This window comes from Equus quagga, chromosome 4 (assembly GCF_021613505.1).
Source record: "Equus quagga isolate Etosha38 chromosome 4, UCLA_HA_Equagga_1.0, whole genome shotgun sequence".
NCBI lineage: Eukaryota > Metazoa > Chordata > Mammalia > Perissodactyla > Equidae > Equus > Equus quagga.
Window position 1 is genome coordinate 136175531 of NC_060270.1, and position 16939 is coordinate 136192469.

Consider the following 16939-nt stretch of genomic DNA (forward strand, 5'->3'; position numbering starts at 1 on the left):
CGTTGCCTGCCCTGTGGGCGTTTGAATTCTGGAGATGGTTTAGAGAAGTGGCAGAATCACCAGAAACTCTTTCCAAATCGCAGGTTAGGGAGGTGGGGGAGTGGGGCACATGAAAGAGAGACAGGTCTTTGGAATCATATCAATAAGTTATCCTTCCAGCTAGCTAAAAGCGCCAGGGGGACAAAAGGTACACCACAAAATGTAGTCAACATTTAATAGGAAGAAGTTCTTCAGCTCAGTGTCTTAACAATAAAACATGTAAAAGGGAAAGAGAAAATAGTACAAAGCCCAGAGAAAGCTCAGCTCCAGCTATTAAGAACATCACTCTTCAACGAAGAGTCATGAAAATCTATGTAATTGAGATAAGCATTCGTACATTCCAGACCACTCAGAGGGAAGCAGATTGTGAAAAGACAAATACAATCAAAGCAACCCAAGAACTAAACTCACCATATGCATTTCTCAAAGAAACCTCACAGCAGTTCTCTAGGCCCACAGAGAAGGGGTTCCTACCATCCTTGGCGACAGAGAACAACTTCTCTGCTCATGATTCTTGTCTTTTTTTGCTACCATCTTCTACAGTGTCAGAATCTTCCTCATAAACAGTAAGGGAAGGTGATCTCCCATATCGTTGATAAATTTCTTCATTCTTGGCAATTATCTTTTGCCTATAAAGAAAGAGAAGATGTATCACTGTAGACTCGAAGGGTAGGAAGGGGTGGGAGGTACCTGGGGGAGAGAAACACGACTTCATTCCCTCACGGGAGACAGGGTCACTCATTCCTTGCAATGGTTGTGAATTTACTGAGATATGATATTTGGGTGCCCAAATTCCCATATGAGGAATTTTCTCCTAAATTAACACAATGAATAACTGCCCTTTATTAAAGTGTTGACCAGAATTTATTTCAATTGACACGCAGCTTCAGGTAACAGAATAATTTCTGACCTGAAGCTGATTTCCACAGGTACCAGATGCAGCTGCATCCAAGGGCCAACCGTGGACACATGACCGTCTACACTCTCAGGGGAGATGGGCTGAAAAATAATCCTCAGTCACAGAACTGAATAAACTCAGAGACTCTCAGATAAATCTCCTGTGTAGTTTTGCAAAAAACTAAGACATAGTTAAGGGAGAGGAGTCTAGACACAGCCCAGCACCACTTCAAATGAACGGTCGGACCTCAGCAGGTAACTTCTGTGGCCAGGCTCAGAGGGAACATCTCTGTCCCGAAAATGCCTGTGTCTTGACTTCATCAGGGAATCCCTGGGCTCTTCACCGATTCCCCATGGAAATCCCTCCCATTTTTAAAGATAATGCAGCCATGTCTCTTTGAAAAGCATCCTTTCACCTTAGATGAATGTTTTCTTCGGTCAGGAGTTGTATGGTATATTTAAACTTCTCTTCAGCTTCAGCAAGCTTGGCCTGGAGTTTTTTCTCTAGATTTCCCACCACAGCTTTCTGAAAGACATAAATTGCAATAGCTGTCTTTCCCAAACCAGAGTCTCCCAGAGCAGAGCTGCACGGCAGGGCTGCACCGACCCGGGTTTCTCCCTCAGAGTCCCACCCCGACCCCAGCCAGGACTCACCTCTTTCTGGAGTTCCATCTGGGTTTGGTAGAGGGTTGCGTTAAGTGATTCTAGGATAAGAGCTTGTGTGTGCAACTCTTCCTCTATGACCTATGTAAGAAGAAATTGCTTCAGGACATCATGACAGTGTTTACCCATTTATTCTCTTCTCTGGGGCACTGGGACAAGAATGTGAAGCATTAACTTTAGCTACTCATTCCTGCACCATTCGGGCGCTCTGCCCTGTTAATTCTACCCTCTGTATGTCTTGCCCATCTACAGCCTCCTCTGTCACTCCCCCAGAGCCAGCCCTCAGCAGAGCTCACATTGGTTGCCACAGCAGTTACCAATCATTTATTCATTAAACAAATATTTGTTAAATATCTACTACAGATTCCAACTATATGACATTCCAGAAAAGGCAAAACCATAGAGACAATAAAAAGATCAATGGTTGCCAAGGGCTGGGAAAGGAAGCAAAGGATGAATAGGTGGAGGGCAGAGGATTTTTAGGGCAGAGAAACTATTCTATACGATACTGCAGTGGTGGATAAATGGCATGATGCATTTGACAAAGCCTATAGAATGTACAACACAAAGAGCAAACTAATGTAAATTATGGGCTTCAGTTAAAAATGATGCATCAATATTGGTTCATCAACTGTAACAAATGTACCACTCAAATGCAAGATGTTAATAATGGAGGAAATTGTGTGGGTGACAGGGGAGTATATGGGAAATCTCTGTACTTTTGTGCTTAATTTTTCAGTAAAACTAACACTGCTTTAAAAAATAGTCTGTTAATTAGGAAAAAACCTACTACTGTATTAAGCACCAGGAATATTATGATGAACAATGCAGATATAATTCCTGCTCTTATGGGGATACATTCTAGTGAGAGAAATGTAAATAAAATAAATAAAAGTAAATAAAATAATTAGAATAATAAATTGAAAACAAACCGAGGATGCCGTATAAGAGCAGGGAAGGGATAAGTGTGGGATCTACTTCAGATAGATGCTGAAGAGACTACGACAACGGACCAGATGGGTCTCCACTTTCAGGTGTCAGCCCCATTGAATTCCTACATGTCCTTGGAGCGCTTCTCATGTAAAAAGCATCTTCCCAAGATGTACAAACCGGAGAGGTACCATGACTTACTGCAACTGCATTGTGCAAAGCATTGTACTGGATCATTTTGCATTCTTTCATTTATTTATTCATTCAAAAAATCAATTGCTATTTACTGGATGTCTATGATGTGCCAGGCACTGTTCTAGAAGTTTGGGATTAGTAGTAAAAAAAATAGACAAAAACCCGTGCTTTCACTGAGTTTATCAGGTTAGATGATTATAAGTCTGTGTAGAAAAATAAAATAGGGAAAGGAAGTGCGGGCAGATTGTTGAGCCTTTAAATAGAGTAGCTCCTGAGAAGGCAGCAATTGAGCAAACACCAGAAAGAGGTAAGGAAGTTAGCCATGTGAGTATATGGAAAAGAGATTTCCAGGAACAGAGAATATAAAGTGCAAAGAGCCCAAAGTGGGAGCATCCTGGCCTGTTAAAGAAACAGCAAGAAGTCCAGTGCCACTGGAGTGGTGTGATGGAGGAGAAGAAATAGAGGGAGATGAGGTAGGGGGAAAGAACCACCAGCATGAAGCAGGTGGAACAATCTCTGGGGACAACACAGGACTGGGAATAGATCATATTCCCATCAGTCAGTGTAGAAAAACTCTTCTAATACACAGAGTATTGGGTACACTACTCAGAAGGATGTTATCTCAGTAGTGGGGAAAAATTAGCCCTAAAGACTGCTTTAATTCTGCCTAATAAAGCTTAAAAACAAAGTTTGAAAAGATCAAACTATTTCCAAGTAACTTAACTGAATCCCAGAACAAAGCTCAATGACACTTAAAGGAATACAAAAATATTCAATGCCCAAAAAGGTAAACTTCACCCTGGCTGGCATCCAATCAAAAAATTATCAGGCATGCAAACAAACAAGAAAATATGACCATAAACCAGGAGCAAAATCAATTAATAGAAAGAGACCCAGATGCATCTCAGTGAGAGGTGAGACCTCTCCAGGGACTGAGACATTGGTGGCAGCCATTATGTGATCTAGTACAGGCATACTGACACAGATGCTGGCAGAGCCACTGGAGTTCTTCCCCTGGCCTGTTAGCCCAGGGGTCTACCACACCCACTAGAGCACCAATTTAATCTAGTTCAGCCAGGGCAGGCAGCCCACTCAAGGGACTGGCCCCACCCAACAGCAAGCTCTCAGGCAACTTGTGGGCGAGCATAGGCAGGGTGCCCGGATCCTCTGCAGCCAGGTGAGGGGGTCCACCTCTGTGGGACAGGGCATGCACAAGGAGCAGGTCAAGCATCTAAGGTGTTGGTAGAGCATATGAGGCCTTTGCAGTGGGGTGACTGGGTCTACTTCAGGGGCTTGGGGTATGTGCACAGGGCAGGACTGTGTTGACAATGTGTGTGGTCCTGTGGGCAGTGGGGCTCATTAGCTGCAGAAGACTTATGCGTCTCAAATAGCCATACAAGGGATTGGCCCCACCTCCCAAAGCCTGAAACAATTGGGTGTTCCCATGCCTGGGGCCAGTCCCACTCTCCTGCAATCCTGAGAGAGCTGACAATAGCCTTGCAGGCTGGTGGCCTATAGCAATTGTAAGCCCCTGAGCCTAGGAACCAGCCATGCTGGGGGCCTACTCACTTAACAGAAAAACTGCAACAGGAATGTGCTATTAGACCTTGCAGCCAACTGTGCTGGGGCTCCTCATGCCTGATAAAGTGACTGAAGGGACCATAGCAGCCACATGCAGCTGAGCATTACAACCTGCTGGCCAGAGGGACAGCCTAGTCTCCCTGGGCACCTACAGCAAGAGCAACCCTGTCAAACAGAAGGAAACACGTAGCCCACACAGGGGTCACTCCTGGAACATTTGGAACTGGTGACGAGAGGAAAGCACACTGCTGGGTCTCATAAGACATCTCTTACATTAAGGCCACTCCAAGACCATAAAGTCTCTCCAAGATCGGGAGACTTAGCTGACCTACCTACTATGTAGATATAAGTATAGAGAAAGAAGCAAAATAAGGAGGCAAAGGAATACATTTCAAGTAGGGAACAGGACAAAACCCCAGAAAAAGAGCTAAATGAAACAGATATAAACAATCTACCTGACAAAGAGTTCAAACAAAAAGTCATAAGGATGCTCACTGGTCTTGAGAGAATGGATGAACTCAGTGAGAATGTCAACAAAGAATTGGCAAATATAAAGAACCAATCAGAAATGAAGACTACAATACTGGAAATGAGAAATTCACAAAAGGCATTCAATATCAGAGAAGATAATACAGAAAAATGGATCAGTGAGCTGGATGAAAGGCTAGAGGAAATCGCCCAAGCTGAACAAATAAAAAATAAAAAGAACAACAATAGTCTAAGGGACCTCTGGGACAACATCAAGCACACTAACATTCATATTATAGGTGTCTCAGAAGGAGAAGAGAGAGACAAAGGGGCAGATAATCTATTTGAGGAAATAATAGCTGAAAACTTTCCTAACCTAAGGAGGAAAACACACATCCAGGTACAGGATGCACAGAGAACACCAAACAAGATAAACTCAAAGAAGCCCACACCAAGACACATTATAATTAAAATGTCAAGAATTAAAAATAAAGAGAGAATCCTAAAAGCTGCAAGAGAAAGGCAACAAGTTACATACAAAGGAAAGCCCATAATGCTCTCAGCTGACTTCTCAGCAGAAGCCTTACAGGCTAGAAGGGAATGGCATAATATATTTAAAGTGCTGACAGGAAAAAACCTACGGCCAAGAATATTCTACCCAGCAAGGTTATCATTCAAAATGGAAGGAGAGAGAAAGAGTTTCCCAGATAAGCAAAAATTAAAGGAGTTTATCACCAAGAAACCAGTCTTACAAGAAATGCTAAAGGGACTTATTTAAGTAGGAAAGAGAAGATCACAAATAGGATTAAGAAAAATTATATATATAAAAAAAGCAATAAAATCAATGGTAAAGGCAAAAATACAGTAAAGGTAGCAGATCAATCACCTATGAAGATAATATGAAGTGCAAAAGACAAAAGTACTAAAATTACCTATTTCCATGATAAGAGGGTAACGAATACACACACACAAAGAAAGATATTAGATACGATATCAAAAACATAAAATGTGGGAGGTGGGGTGTAAAGGAGTAGAGCTTTTAGAAAGAGGTCAAACTAAAGAGACCACCAACTCAATATAGATTTCTATATACTTAGGTTATTAAAAATGACCCTCACAGTAATCACAAGCCAGAAACCTATAATAAGTATACAAAAAATTAAGAGAAAGCAACTCAAACACAATACTAAAGAAAGCCATCAAACCACAAGGAAAGAGAGCACGAGAAGAAGAAAGGAACAGAGAAGAGCTACTAAAACACCCAGAAAAAAGTAACAAAATGGCAATAAGTACATACTTATCAATAGCTACTTTAAATGTCAATGGACTGAATGCTCCAATCAAAAGGCATAGGGTGGCTGGTTGGATAAAAAAATAAGACCCATATATTTGCTGCATACAAGAGAAACACTTCAGACCTAAAGACACTCACAAACTGAAAGTGAAGGGATGAAAAAAGATACTTCATGCAAATGGCAATGAAAAGAAAGCTGAGGTAGCAATACTTTTATTAGACAAAATAGACTTTAAAACAAAAACTGTAACAGGAGAAAAGAAGGGCACTACAAAATGATAAAGGGAACAATCCAACAAGAGGATATTACACTTGTAAATATCTAGGCACCCAACATAGGATTACCTAAATATATAAAGAAATTATTAACAGGCATAAAAGGAGCAATAGTTAGTAACACAATAATAGTCAGGAATTTTAACTCTCCACTTACACCAACAGATAGATCATCCAAACAAAAGATCAGTAAGAAAAACCTTGCCCTTAAACAACACATTTGACCAGATAGACTTAGTAGATATATACAGAACATTCCATCCCAAAACTGCAGAATACATATTCTTTTCAAATGCACATGGAACATTCTCCAGGATTGATCAATATTAGGTAACAAAACAAGTCTCAATAAATTTAAGAAGACTGAAATAATACCAAGCATCTTTTCTGACCACAACTGTATGAAACTAGAAATCAACTATAGGAAGAAAATCAGAAAAGACACAAATATGTGGCGATTAAACAAAATGCTACTGAGAAACAATTGGGTCAATGAAGAAATCAAAGGAAAAATAAAAAAAATACCTGGAGACAATGAAAATGAAAATACGACATGCCAAAATTTATGGGATACAGCAAAAGCAGTTCTAAGAGGGAAGTTTAAAGCAACACAGGCCTACCTCAACAAACAAGAAAAATCTCATAAACAATCTAACAGTGCACCTAAAGGAGCTGGAAAAAGAAGAACAAACAAAGCCCAAAATCAGTACATGGAAGGAAATAATAAAAATCAGAGCAGAAATAAATGAAATAGAGATTCAAAAAACAATAGAAAAAATCAATGAAACCAAGAGCTAGTTCTTTGAAAAGATAAACAAAATTGACAAACTTTTAGCCAGACTCACCAAGAAAAAAAGAGAGAAGCCTCAAATAAATAAAATCTGAAATGAAAGAGGAGAAATTACAACAGACACCTCAGAATTACAAAAAGATTATAAGAGAATACTATCAAAAGCTATACACCAACAAACTGGATAATCTAGAAGAAATGGATAAATTCCTAGAATCATACAACCTTCCAAAACTGAATCAAGAAGAAATAGAAATTTGAATAGGCCAGTAAGGAGATTGAAATAGTAACCAAAAACCTCCCCCAAAATAAAAGTCCAGGGCCAGATGGCTTCTCTAGTGAATTCTACCAAACATTCCAAGAAAACTTAATACCTATCCTTCTCAAACTGTTCCAAAAAATTGAAGAGGAGGGGAAACTTCCTAACTCATTCTATGAGGCCAATATTACCCTGATACCAAAACCAGACAAGGACAAGAAAAAAACGAAAATTACAGGCCAATATCACTGATGAACATCGATGCAAAAATCCTCCACAAAACACTAGCAAATCCAATACAACACCTTAAAAAGATCATACACCATGATCAAGTGGGATTTATTCCAGGGGGATGGGATGTTTCAACATCCGCAAATCATTCAACATGATACACCACATCAACAAAATGAGGACTAAAATTCACATGATCTTCTCAACAGATACAGAGGAAGCATTTGACAAGATACAGCATCCATTTATGCTAAAACACTCTGAATAAAATGGGTATAGAAGGAAAGTACTTCAACATAATAAAGGTCATATATGACAAATCCACAGCTAATACCATCCTCAATGGAGAAAAATTGAGAACTACCCCTATAAGAACAGGAACCAGGCAGGAAGCCCACTTTGACCACGTTTATTTAACATAGTGTTGGAAGTCCTAGCCAGAGCAATTAGTCAAGAAAAGGAAATAAAAGGGATCCAAAATGAAAAGGAAGAAGTGAAACTGTCACTATTTGCAGATGACATGATTTTACATAGAGAAAACTCTAAAGGATCCAGTAAAAAACTTTTAGAAATAATAAATGAATAAGGTAAAGTTGCAGGATATAAAACCAAGATATAAAAATCAGTTGCATTTTTATGCACTAACAACGAAGTAGCAAAAAGAGAAATTAAGAATACAATCTCATTTAAAATTGCAACAAAAAGAATAAAATATGTAGGAATAGACTTAACCAAGGAGATGAAAGATCTGCACACTGAAAACCATAAAACATTGTTGAAAGCAAGTGAAGAAGACACAAAGAAATGGAAAGATATTCTGTGCTCTTGGACTGGAAGAATTAACATAGTTAAAAAGTCCATACTTCCTAAAGCAATCTACAGATTCAATGCAATCCCTATCAAAGTTCCAATAACATTTTTCACAGAAATAGAACAAAGAATCCTAAAATTTATATGGAACAACGAAAGACCTTGAAAAGCCAAAGGAATCCTGAGGAAAAAGGACAAAGCTGGAGGTGTCATAGTCACTGATTTCAAAATATACTAGAAAGCTATAGTAATCAAAACAGCATGGTACTGGCACAAAAACAGACACAAAAGTCCATGGAACAGAATCGAGAGCCCAGAAATAAACCCACACATCTATGGACAGCTAATCTTCACCAAGGGAGCCAGGCACATAGAATGGAGAAAAGAAAGTCTCTTCAATAAATGGTGTTGGGAAAACTGAACAGCCACATGCAAAAGAATGAAAGTAGACTATTATCTTATACCATATACAAAAATTCAAAATGGATTAAATACTTGAATGTAAGACCTGAAATCATGAAAGTTCTAGAAGAAAACATAGGCAGTACGCTCTTTGACATCGATCTTAGCAACATATTTTCAAGTACCATGTCTGACCAGGCAAGGGAAACAAAAGAAAACAAAAAACAAAAACAAATGGGACTACATCAAACTAAAGATCGTCTGCACAGCAAAGGGAACCATCAACAATAGGAAAAGACAATCTAACAATTGTGAGAAGATGTTTGCAAACCATATATCTGATAAGGGGTTAATATCCAAAATATATAAAGAACAACAAAAAAACTAACAACCCAATTAAAAGATGGGCAAAAGATCTGAATAGACATTTCTCCAAAGAAGATATGTAGATGACCAACAGACACATGAAAAGATGTTCAACATCATTAACTATCAGGGAAATGCAAATCAGAACTACAATGAGATATCACCTCACTCTGGTCAGAATGGCTATAATTAAGACAGGAAACAACAAGTGTTGGAGAGGATGTGGAGAGAAGGAAACCCTCGTACACTGCTGGTAGGAGTGCAAACTAGTGCAGCCACACTGGAAAACAATATGGAGATTCCTCAAAAAATTAAGAATAGATCTACCATGTGATCCAGCTATTCCACTGCTGGGTATTTATCCAAAGAACATGAAAACATGAACTTGTAAAGATAAATGCACACCTATGTTCATTGCAGCACTATTCACAATAGCCAAGACTTGGAAGCAACCTAAATGCCCACCAAGGGATGAATGGATAAAGAAGATGTGGTATATATATACAATGGAATACTGCTCAGCCATAAGAAACCAAGAAATCTGGCCATTTGTGACAACATGAATGGAGCTTGAGGGTGTTATGCTAACTGAAATAAGTCAGAGGGAGAAAGTCAAATACTGTACGATCTCACTCAGAAGATGAAAGCAGCAAGGAACGATCACAGAGAGGCAGAGATGGGACTGGTGGTTACTGGAGGGCAAGGGGGGAGGGAGGGAGGGTGGAAGGGGTGATTAGGCTCACATGTGTGGTGATGGATGGTAATTAGTCTTTGGGTGGAGAACATGATGTAATTTACACAGAAACCTAAATATAATGATGTACATCTGAAATCTATATAATGTTATAAACCAATGTTACCACAATAAAAAAAAAGAGAGACCCAGAAATGACACAAATGATACGCTTTGTAGACAAGCTCATGGAAGCAGTTATTATGATTCACTGGGTCTACCTTGCTCATTCCTTCACCTTGTAGAATATCGTGGTCGGTGTGCCCAACAGCGCTGAAGCCTTGCCTGGGCTCCTAGATATCATCCCGTACTTTCAGAATGGCTAATCTTTTCCCAAACTTGACCATTCTGGACCCAAATTAAATTCCCAGTGAAAGGAGAAGCACAAGGCAGCTTGTGGGTTTGAACATTTTCCCTTCAGGTGTCTCCCACATGAAAGTGCCATAATTTGTCCCAGAAGAAGAGAGTTCCTTGAGGAGGATGTGGGGGGTGAGTTTTAAGGAGAGTCTTTTTTTTTTTTTTAAAGATTTTATTTTTTTCCTTTTTCTCCCCAAATCCCCCCAGTACATAGTTGTATATTCTTTGTTGTGAGTCCTTCTAGTTGTGGCATGTGGGACGCTGCCTCAGCGTGGTTTGATGAGCAGTGTCATGTCCACGGCCAGGATTCGAACCAACGAAACACTGGGCTGCCTGCAGCGGAACGCGTGAACTTAACCACTCAGCCACGGGGCCAGCCCTAAGGAGAGTCTTGGAGTCAGAGTTTCTGGGGGCAGTATTGTACTTTTCAGAACTTAAAGGGAAGAATCAGGTATTTTGCCATTCAGGGCCCTTCTGTAGTTTGAGACTTACTAGAAATGAAAGGCACTTGACACTGAAGATCACACAGTATATTGCTCATGCATTTGTTCAAATTTGGCTCTAAAAAGGCACCAAGGGCTTCGTTTTATGATAGTTCTAAAATCCTTTTTGACTTCTTGAATCCAGCAAACTCAGCTTTAGGTCTTCCATTTTTTATTGGTTTTAGGAAAATTATCATAGATTCCACTTTATTGAGGGTATATTATTTTACCAACGTACTTGTAAGATGCTAATTCCACAGGAAAAATAAAAAAGTTTACCTCTTTGGTCTTTCTCAGCTCCTCTAATTGCAAGGTGTCCCTTTCATGTTGTTTCAAGAGCTCCTAAAAATAATTTTTTGGGGAAAAGGTCAGCACTGGGGTTCTGGCGCTTCTTTCAGAAAATTAAGAAAGCCAAAATAGGATTCAGGAATATAATATTCACCAAAGTTTAGATATAGGTTTAATGAAGTACATATTACAAACTAATTATATGATGTGTGACGTTAAATAATAAAAATCTTACTCATGTTCAACCTTAGTACATTGACAAATATTTTTTTTCTTTTTTCTTTTTGTAAGGAAGACTCACCCCAAGCTAACATCCATTGGCAATCCTCTTTGTTTTTTTTTTGCTTGAGGAAGATTAGGCCTGAACTAACATCTGTGCCAATCTTCCTCTACTTTATATGTGGGTTGCTGCCACAGCATGGCTGATGAGTGGAGTAGGTCTGCACCTGGGATCCGAACCCAAGAACCTGGGCTGCTGAAGTGAAGAACATGTGGAAATTTAATCACTCAGCCACAGGGCCAGCCCCCACATTGACAAATATTAAAAGAAATTATATTTTCATGAAAGACTTTTCTTGTTAGTGTATAGATTCAACACTGTTAAATACCCAATTCTCCACAGACTGAACTTTATAGTCAATGCAATCCCAGTCAAAATACCAGCAGGCTTTCTTGCCAAGATAATTCTAAAATTTAAATAGAAATACAAAGGATCTAGAAGAGGCAAAACAATCTTGAAAAACAAGAGTAAAGTTGGAAGATTTTCACTCCCTGATTTCAAGCTACAGTAATTAAGACAATGTGTTTTTGACCCAAGTATAGGCAAATAGTTGAATGGAACAGAATAGAGAGTCCCCCGCACTCCCTAAAGACATCAAAGACACCAACGAAACTCACTGGAAAAGGAAAGTTTTTTCAACAAATCATTCTGGAACAACTTGATATCCATATGGAAAAAAATGACCTATGACCTCTACCTAACTCCGTGCACAATGATTACTTAAAATGGATCATAGAATCATAAAAGCTAAAGTTATGAAGTTTTTAAAAAAATAGATATCTTTGTGTCCTTGGAATAGGCAACAATTTCATAGAAAGAACACAAAAAGCTATAATCACAAAAGGGAAAATATTGATAATTTGACTTTGATCAAAATTACAAACTTCTACACATTGAAAGACAACGTGAGCGAAATGCAAAGGCAAACCACAGGCTGGGAGACAGAATTCACAACATATATATCTGACAAAGAACTTGCATCCATTGTATAAAAAGTACTCCTAGACATCAATAACAAAAAGATAAATAAACCAAGATTTTCCAAATGGCAAAAAACTTGAACTGACACTTCACCAAAGAAAACAGAAATGGTCCAATAAGCATATGACAAATTGCCCAACATAACTAGTTATCAAGGAAACTAAAACCATAATGAAATACCATTTCATACCCACTGGCATAGCCAAAATTAAAAGATTGGCAATACTGGTTGCTGTGGTGATATGGAGGAACTGGAATTCTCATATATTAAAGATGCAAGGGTAAAATGGTGCAACTGCTGTGGAAAATAGCTTGGCAATTTCTTGTAAAGTTAAACCTACACCTGCCCAAGGGCCCAGTAACAGCATTCCTAGGTGTTTACCCAAGGGAAACGAAAGCGTGTGTCTACAAAAATCCTTGTACAGGGGTGCTTATAGAAGATTTATTTGTAAAAGACAAAAAATGGGAACAACTCAAACCTCCAAAACCAGGAAAATGGTAAATACATTGTGTGATATTCCTATAAAGGAATACTACTGAGCAATAAAAAAGGAAGAGATGACTGATATGAACAACAAATGGATAAATTTCACAGACATTATATTGAAGGAAGAGAAGTTATACACAAAAGAGCATATACTGTATGATTCCATTTATGTGAAGTTTACAAGCAAGTAAAACTAGTCTATGGTGGTGGGATTTGAAAGAGTGGTTTTCTTGGGGCAGGTTTTGAGGAAGATAGGGTTTAACTGGAAAGGAACACAGAGTGCTTTCTGGGTTGATGAAATGTTCTAGATCTCGATTTGGGTGTTGGTTATACAGATGTAAACATTTTTCAAAACTCCTCCAACCATATACTTCATATCCGTGCATTTTGCTAAGTGTAATTATACCTTAATGAGAGAGAGAGAGAGAGAGAGACAGGGTACCCATTCACAGATTTATAGTCAGCATCACCAGACAGAAAATCAGAGGGAGGACGATGTATCAGATGATCAAATCTCTCCCCACTAGAGGACCTGCTACTTCTATTCAGACGTCTGAGCTCTCCAGACTGCAGGAGCACTAGGCATTCGGCAGAGCACGCCTCATCTCCTCATTATTGTTTTGTTCAACAACATAGTGAATGCTGGAAATGGGCCTTTATTGGTGAAATTAGCAGCTTTTCAATTAGCATGATGGTTACAAATGGGCTCTTAAACATGGAATATTCAAGATATCTAAAATATTTTAGAGTCACTCTCCACTTGGCATGTAAAGGGTGCAAGGATCTAACAAAGCCTGTAGCCTGTGCACTTAGGGATGGATCTAAGACTGGACTCCTAAGTGCTCCTGTGTGCTGCTTAGGAGGAGCCCCGGTTGCCTGATGCTGAGTACCACAGTTAGAGTCCGACCTCTGTACTAACCACCGTGTGTAGCTCTGATGAATCTTTCATGCACTGAAAAGCTCAGAGAGCTGGTGGTGTGACTGCTTGGGACCTGCTTGCTAACACACATCTGTTTAGCAAATGTCCACGTATTCGGTAGGATTCGGCTGAGACCTGCTTTCATTATAACCTGGTATCAGTGTTGAGGTTGTGCAGGAGTGACCAACACGAGTAGCTAACCCTCATTTGCTTAGTTTAGTTTACAACAATGCCCTTTCTCTTCAACTACAAGGATGAAAGGACATTCGGAGACCGGGATTTTGGCAAAATAGGGAATTTCAGGCTCTGTATATGGTTAGCATTTTATTATTTCCTGTTAATTACAATTTTTGTCCCAGTAACCCCGTGGTAAGACTGTCTAGGAAAAAGACAACCAGACAATCAGCCTCCTTGCATGTGTTCCCAGGGCAGCTGGGAAAGGAGGAATATGCCCATGCAGACAAACAGCTCGCCTAATCCCCAGGCGCACCTGGGGGCCGGGCGCCGCACCAAGACTGCACGGCCCACCCCTGAGGCCCTCTGCACTCAGTTACCTCCTTCTCTCGGTTGAAGTTCTCAAAGACGGCACTGTGGGAGTCCTGGATTTTCTTCTTTTCTTCTTCCGACTCTAACTCAAACTTCTTTGTTATGTTATGTTCTGTGGAGGTGAGAAGAAATCACATATCAGTGTAGATGTGGGAAAAACAGAGGCAGAGAGAAAACTAGAGGATCTGAAGATAACAGAAATTCCAGACTGGGTCAAACTCAAGGTCTTACAGCCTCGTGTTCGCCTGACGCTCACCTGGAGATGCTCGAGAGCTGGGTGAACACGGTGGCGGTTCTAATCACATCACCTTCTGGGATTGACCTCTGATGTCTCTGGTTCTTTCCATGTGGTTTACTTTGGATCCGTTGCTTATTATTGTGTCCATTCCCTCTGGTGAAGTAACCACTATGCTTGCTTGGATATCCTTATCTTAAAGCACAGCTCTCAGCTAACGTGACTTTTCCAGCAATAAAATTTATTCTGTACTTAGCCCTGGGGTAGAGGTAAGTTTAACCATTTTGGGAAGCTGCCAGCAGAGCCCCAATACTAAACAGGAGGAAGAGGTGAGGGCTAACACAAACCTCTTCTTGAGCCTCGCAGTGCTGGGGGTGGAGAGGGAGGCAACCCCTGGGCTTGCAGGACAAGTCTGCACTGAGCTACACCATGAGCAGCTAAGGACTGCTCATCCCAGACTGGTTATAACATCTCAACTTAGACTTTGACAACATAGGATGAGTGTAACATGAGTAGCCAGGAGCCTGGGAGATGAGCTGGGCTATCCTGCACCAGGATTCCAGGTCAAGCCTCTAACAGGGGCAGCTCCACCATTCCCCAGTCTTAACTCCAGGGTCCTCATGTTGCCTTCTCACAATCCAGAGTCCCCAGCAGGGAAGGAATGGCCTTGAGGATTAACTTTCCCAGGGAGTATCTGTGTTTAATTGAGTAATTTTGTTAAAACCAATGAAATCTGATATGAACTGGATGAGGGCAGGATGTGGAATAGGTTTAGAGAGGCCCCACTCCTGCCTCCACTAGTCCTCTAGGTAGGGGAGCAGAGGCTCCGTAAATCCCTCTCTCCTTTCTCCATTTACAAAGAAGCTCAGGGGTCACCTATAGAGCACGCTGTGTGATCTAAAGTCTGTGCTGAGCGTGGGAAATATTAAAAATATAGAGCGATATATAAATGTACCAAATCAACATGTTGAATTTTAAACTTGCACAGTTATATGTCAATGATAGCTCAATTACATATAAATATAATCGTATATATAATCAACATACAATCATATATATAATAATCGTCCATATATAGTCATATGTATATATAATCAAACAAGGCTTCCTTTGGAGGGTGTGGGCATATAGAGGCTCACAGTATAGGATTGCATTGCCCTTCCCCAAACAATTGAATACTTGAAACTCTAATTCAGGAATTTTTTTCTGGAACTTTGGGGTCACTGGTGTCCAGATAATAAGTCTACACTCCTACAGATGCCCCAAAACTTGTTGCAGTCCCTGATGGCCAAACATGGAACCAGTGAGTTTTGGAAGGTGCAGGCTCAGACCCCCGGGGCCGAACTTCATAAAAGACTCCATCTTTGTTGTCACGTCCTTGAAAACTCCAGGCACCTTGTATTCAGGAGTCCAGGCATGTGGCCCATCACCCTTACTGAAACCAAGGCTGCCCTCCTCAAGTTGAGACCAAGCTGAATGGCAGTGTTTTGGTGCACCTGTCATCGGAAAGTCAGAAGTTTCCATACTCACTTTGCTTTAGCAGGATCTTTTCCCGCTCCAACTTCTCATCCTTCTCCCATTCTGCCTTCTTCTTTGACCACTTATCTTCCAACTCATCATAAATGCTGTCCTGTGGAGACACAAGACACTATGAAGAGAAGGTTCTTGAGAAAGGACACCTGGAGAGGCCATAAACTCACAGCAGGGCTGGACCCCCAGCACTGCACACCCGCCCACAGCTCTGGGCCCCATGCAGCTTCCCTCACCTGTGACCCTTGCTAGGGGACCACAACACGGGGGCCGAGGAAGGTAACTTCTAGCCCAGCTCGCCTGAGAGCCTGCGAACCCTAAATGTCAAGGGCAAACTGTGCATGGCGTTTGCCCCAGTGGGACTGGGCTTCCTTTGAAGACAGGCAGGGTGCCCCTGAGGGACCCACAGGCCAGCTCCCTCTGAATCAGCAATCACTCAACGGCACATGAACAGGGAAATGCCTAGTAGTTAACTTGAAGACTTAGAAAACAATGGGCTGTTTTTCAGAGAGTGTCCATTTTTCCTCAGCAAGGCTAACTTCCTTTGTAGCTGAGGTTAAATAAGCCTAACACAATGCCAGTCCTGGGGTTTGGCTGGGACCTCATGAGGTGGAACCGCAGGAGGGCAAGGCCCAGGATCTGGCCACAGCCAGTAAGTTCTCGGGACCCTGACCCCCTTGCTCTCCAGGTTAGTAGCAGGATTCACACTGGGCCCAGCATCAGACCTCATTTGTAACTGTGGCCATTTAGAGAGAAGTTCTTGCTCATCATTCTCGAGACTGGTGGGCAGTTTGGTTTCCATAGAGGTCAAAGCTCTGGAGAGGCCCAGCCTGCAGCCAACACGAAGGGCACCTAGGGAACTGAGAGTGCTTACCTGCCCATCACCCTGATGCTTCTCTC

The 16939-nt window shown here is 40.8% G+C and overlaps 1 protein-coding gene across 2 annotated transcripts in view; it reads right to left on the reverse strand.

Moving 5' to 3' along the window:
* Positions 1–257: 257 nt before the first annotated feature.
* FLACC1 (flagellum associated containing coiled-coil domains 1) overlaps positions 258–16939 on the reverse strand; it is a 30383-nt gene continuing 13701 nt past the window's right edge. For both annotated transcript variants that reach the window (XM_046659495.1, XM_046659494.1), the window contains 6 exons: positions 16040–16139; positions 14283–14386; positions 11053–11115; positions 1591–1680; positions 1353–1462; positions 258–668 (listed from right to left, as the gene is read on the reverse strand). In XM_046659495.1, coding sequence (XP_046515451.1) covers positions 545–668; positions 1353–1462; positions 1591–1680; positions 11053–11115; positions 14283–14386; positions 16040–16139 — 591 coding nt within the window. In that variant the 3' untranslated portion in view covers positions 258–544. The remainder of the gene's footprint in view (positions 669–1352; positions 1463–1590; positions 1681–11052; positions 11116–14282; positions 14387–16039; positions 16140–16939) is intronic.